General features: G+C 43.7%; 1 protein-coding gene across 1 annotated transcript; it reads left to right on the top strand.

Moving 5' to 3' along the window:
- Positions 1 to 261: 261 nt before the first annotated feature.
- On the top strand, positions 262 to 3,852 carry GNRH1 (gonadotropin releasing hormone 1). The gene is made up of 3 exons (XM_055300666.1): positions 262 to 520; positions 2,030 to 2,125; positions 3,749 to 3,852. The coding sequence occupies exons 1-3, from the start codon at positions 380 to 382 to the stop codon at positions 3,788 to 3,790; spliced, it is 279 nt and encodes a 92-aa protein (XP_055156641.1). The 5' UTR covers positions 262 to 379; the 3' UTR covers positions 3,791 to 3,852.
- Positions 3,853 to 4,093: the final 241 nt, after the last annotated feature.

Genomic DNA, 4,093 nt, shown 5'->3' with positions numbered 1-4,093 from the left:
GTACCTCAGGAACTGATACAGTTGAAAACTAACTCATTGCGGGGTGGGTGGGGGAATGTTAAGGCAAAAAGGTGAACTTGATAAGGGAAGGAATCCTGGGGTTTGGATAGCCAAATAAGTACTAAAAATAAAAATAGACTAGCTTAGTACTAAAATATACTGAGCATGGAAGTTCCAAGTACCGCCTTTATCCCCAGTGGCTGAAAAACCTGAAGCAAGCACATAGGGATGTGTGTCTCAGCGTCTGGGGTGGAAGCAGACCATCGCTACTTCTGCTTTCTGCACGGTTAGCATATAAACACGAGGCTTCTCACCAGAAGGTCTTTCTTGCTCAAGCCAGTCTGGGTCCATTCTGGCTGTTGCATTGCTGTTCCTTAGCATGGAGCCAATTCCAAAACTTGTAGCTGGACTTCTCCTGTTGACCTTCTGTGTGGTGGGCTGCTCCGGCCAACACTGGTCCTATGGACTCCGCCCTGGGGGGAAGAGAAATGCTGAACATTTGATTGATTCATTCCAAGAGGTAAGTCTCTTTCATCTTCAATATAAGACATGGCTTATGCGGTTCAATTCTGTGTTAACATTCTGTGTGTGTGTGTGTGTGGTGGGGTGGGGGGCACCTGGGTGGCTCAGAGGTTGAGTGTCTGCCTTTGGCTCGGGTCGTGATTCTGGGGTCCTGGGATCGAGTCTTGCATCAGGCTTCCCACAGGGAGCCTGCTTCTCCCTCTGCCTGTGTCTCTGCCTCTCTCTCTGGGTCTCTCATGAATAAATAAATAAAACCTTTTAAAACAAAAACAAATCCATTGTGTGTGTGACCCAACCGTACTACCCTGCTCTACCCCTGGTATTCTGGAAGAGGTGAGACACTTGCCAAGGCAGGTCCCATTCTTGCTCTCTATTCAGGTAGGGACTAAGGAAACAGCAGGAACAATTCCAAGAGGTGCAGCAACATGTGCGAAGTGGTGTGTCGCACTCTGAGTATCTAGAAATGCCAAAGGAATTCAAAACGACGGGATGGGCCCAAGGTCTCCAGAGCTAGATGATTCCTTGAGATTTGGAGAGAAAATCTTAGAACTTCTGCTTATTTTTTTTCATATTTCATCTTTTAAAAGTATCGATGGTACTAGGCCAGTGTACATTTTCATAACTTATAAATAAGTATTCTTATCAAGAGTGCAGGCCCTATCATTCCTTTTTACTGAAATGGGTGTTTAAGGAAAGAACTTGAAGGCTGCTAATGGGGAGGGTTAGCAAACTCAAGGACACAAAATATATCCCGAAATATATCCTGGAGTGGATTTCATATAAATTAGATTTCAGTACTAGGAGCAGCACTCACATAGGGTAGTTTTTTAATCTATTAAATGAGACTTCTTGGGGTCATATGAGGATAGCAGGAGAAAGGCCTTAGATGCTAGCTGGCTAACCGCCCCCCCCCCCCAGATGATAGTGGATTAATAAAAATACAGTTGGTACTGTTTCTTAATGGGAAAAAAACCAAGACCTAAAGGATGAGTAATTCGGGGCTGGGACACTTAATATAGTGCTGAGAATAGGAAACGAGAGAAACTTAAAATCATTTATCTTTCTTTGAAAAGAAATACCTCTTTTTGGAGAAATAATAAAGATAATTTAGCATGAAATAAAGATGCCCCAGAAACTGAAATCTCCTCTCCACAGATCATATGTGAAGTAAGTCATAGTTAACTATGACATCGTTAATAAAAACTAATAGAAATCATTCCGATTTGTAACTAGAAACTCCTAGACATTTTGTATATTGTCCGCTCATAAGGTTCAAAGTACTTCATTCTCATCATCTGTAGGGAGAAAATATTCTCTCCTTACCACCACCATCACCTTCAGGAGGCCCCACCCAATTGTACAAATGCCTCAGGGCGGATCTATGTTCTTAAAATCCTCATCCCACAATTCCCTTGACTTTCCACACATAGTTCTTGGTGAAAATGGTGGAAAATACCCATTCCATTTCTTGATCTCCTTCAGCAAAAATCACGTTCTTTTTCCTCAGATGGCCAAAGAACTTGATCAACCAGCAGAACCTCAGCACCTGGAATGCACCATCCACAAGCCCCGACCTCCCCTCAGGGACCTGAGAGGAGCTCTGGTGAGTCACAGTGGAAATGACAGGGACCTTTAGAGATGGAGAGATGCGACCCCTCAGGTTGTCCACTTAGGACAACCACCTCTTGGCCTCTGTGAGGCTTACCTTCCTGGCTGCCTGAGTTCCTCCTGGGGTAGGGCCTATTTGTCACACACCCCTTTTCAGTGGGTAGGCAGTGCTAATGGTTAGAACCTTTTTCCCCTTAAATTGAAATCTCTCTGTAACCTTTATCTCCTAATCCTGGTCTAGCCTTTAGGATGACTAATACATTTCTGTCCGCTGTTACATGTCAGTTCTTCTCAGGTATTAATTGACCACCGCAACCCACCCTGGACTCTAATCTAGGCTAATCCACCCTTCTCTGCGGGACTCCTTAATTCTTCACGGATGTTCTTGGTTTGGTGTGGTTTTTTTCCTTGGATAAATGTAGAACTCAAAAATGGTGCTCTACTTCATTTTTTTCCCTCCCTTGGAATAAAAAAGAATTCCAAACTGGTAAATTCATAATTCAGAGCCGCATATTTGATTTCCAATTTTCTGATGGGATTATAACAATCTCCAAATCCCCACTCCAAATGGGAGCCTACTACCCTAATGCAGGTTTTTGATAACGAGAAAGCAAGTATACAGAGCACTGGATATAGAGGTTGGAGCTTGAGCTCATTGTTGGGACTTTTAGAGCTCCTGTGGTCCCCTTATTTGCGGCAGTTGGGGCACTATAGCTAGTTACAGCTATGCCCACGAGCAGGGAAAGCCTGAATAAATCATATATAAACAGGGATCCCTGGGTGGCGCAGCGGTTTGGCACCTGCCTTTGGCCCAGGGCGCGATCCTGGAGACCCGGGATTGAATCCCATGTCGGGCTCCCGGTGCATGGAGCCTGCTTCTCCCTCTGCCTGTGTCTCTGCCTCTCTCTCTCTCTGTGTGTGACTATCATAAATAAAAAAAAAATAAAAAATAAATCATACATAAACACAAGCTATAGCTTTCACCTTCTCCATTGACGACTTCTGCACCCATGGTTCAAAGAAAAAAAATCAGACTGAGATCGTTATTGGCTTTCTGTGTCCATTCCTACTTACCATATAATAAAAATCATAGTGAGCAGTGAAATTTCCCCAACGTGACCTTAGAAAGAGGGGAGACAAAGCAGGGTTAATTACACTGCGATCAGGGGCGCCTGGGTAGCTCAGTCATTGAGCATCCAACTTTTGGGTTTAGCCCAGGTCCTGATTCCAGGGTCCTGGGATCAAGCCCCACATTGGGCTCATGCTCAGCGCAGTCTGCTTGTCCCTCCCCCTCTACTCTTCCTCCACCCTCCACCCCATTCACACTCTCTCTCCCCCTCTAAAATAACTACAATTAAAAAAAAAAAAAACAAAAACAAACTGAGATCAGACCTTTCTTCACCTCCTTCATAGCCTGTCCTTAAACTATTAATGTTATGGTTATTAAACAACTTAGAAACACATGATCTAATATCTCTCTCTAGCACTTTTTCGTGCACAAAAATAAATGGCTCTCTTCTTTCTATATCGGTATTTCAGAAATTAAGATATCAAAAGCACAGTGAAATCCAGCTAGTAAGACCAACCTTGATATATTTTTTGCTCATGTATTTTTTAGGAAAGTCTGATTGAAGAGGAAACTGGGCAGAAGAGGATTTAAATCCGCTGAACCAGAAGGATTGGCGACACAAGTATAATTCTGACATTGACATTTGTGACTCGTTGAACATCTGTGAATTGTGTGAATTTCAGATATGCTTACGCTAAGTTCACATATTTCATGGTGAAAGTGCTGTGTTGGAATAAAGTGGCATAAGCATGAAGTGTTTAAGGCAGAACTCTGGTGGGGGAGGGGCACTGTAAGCCCATGAAGGGGAGACGCTGGGTATGGGGCCCAGGAGACAACATAAAGTCGACATTATTGTTGACTAAGGAAATCCCCTGGCTCTCCGCCACCACTCCA

The sequence above is a fragment of the Nyctereutes procyonoides genome, unplaced genomic scaffold (assembly GCF_905146905.1).
Source record: "Nyctereutes procyonoides isolate TBG_1078 unplaced genomic scaffold, NYPRO_anot_genome, whole genome shotgun sequence".
NCBI classification, from domain to species: Eukaryota; Metazoa; Chordata; class Mammalia; order Carnivora; family Canidae; genus Nyctereutes; species Nyctereutes procyonoides.
Note: the sequence above shows the minus strand (reverse complement) of the source record. Positions and strands in the feature narration are given on the sequence as shown.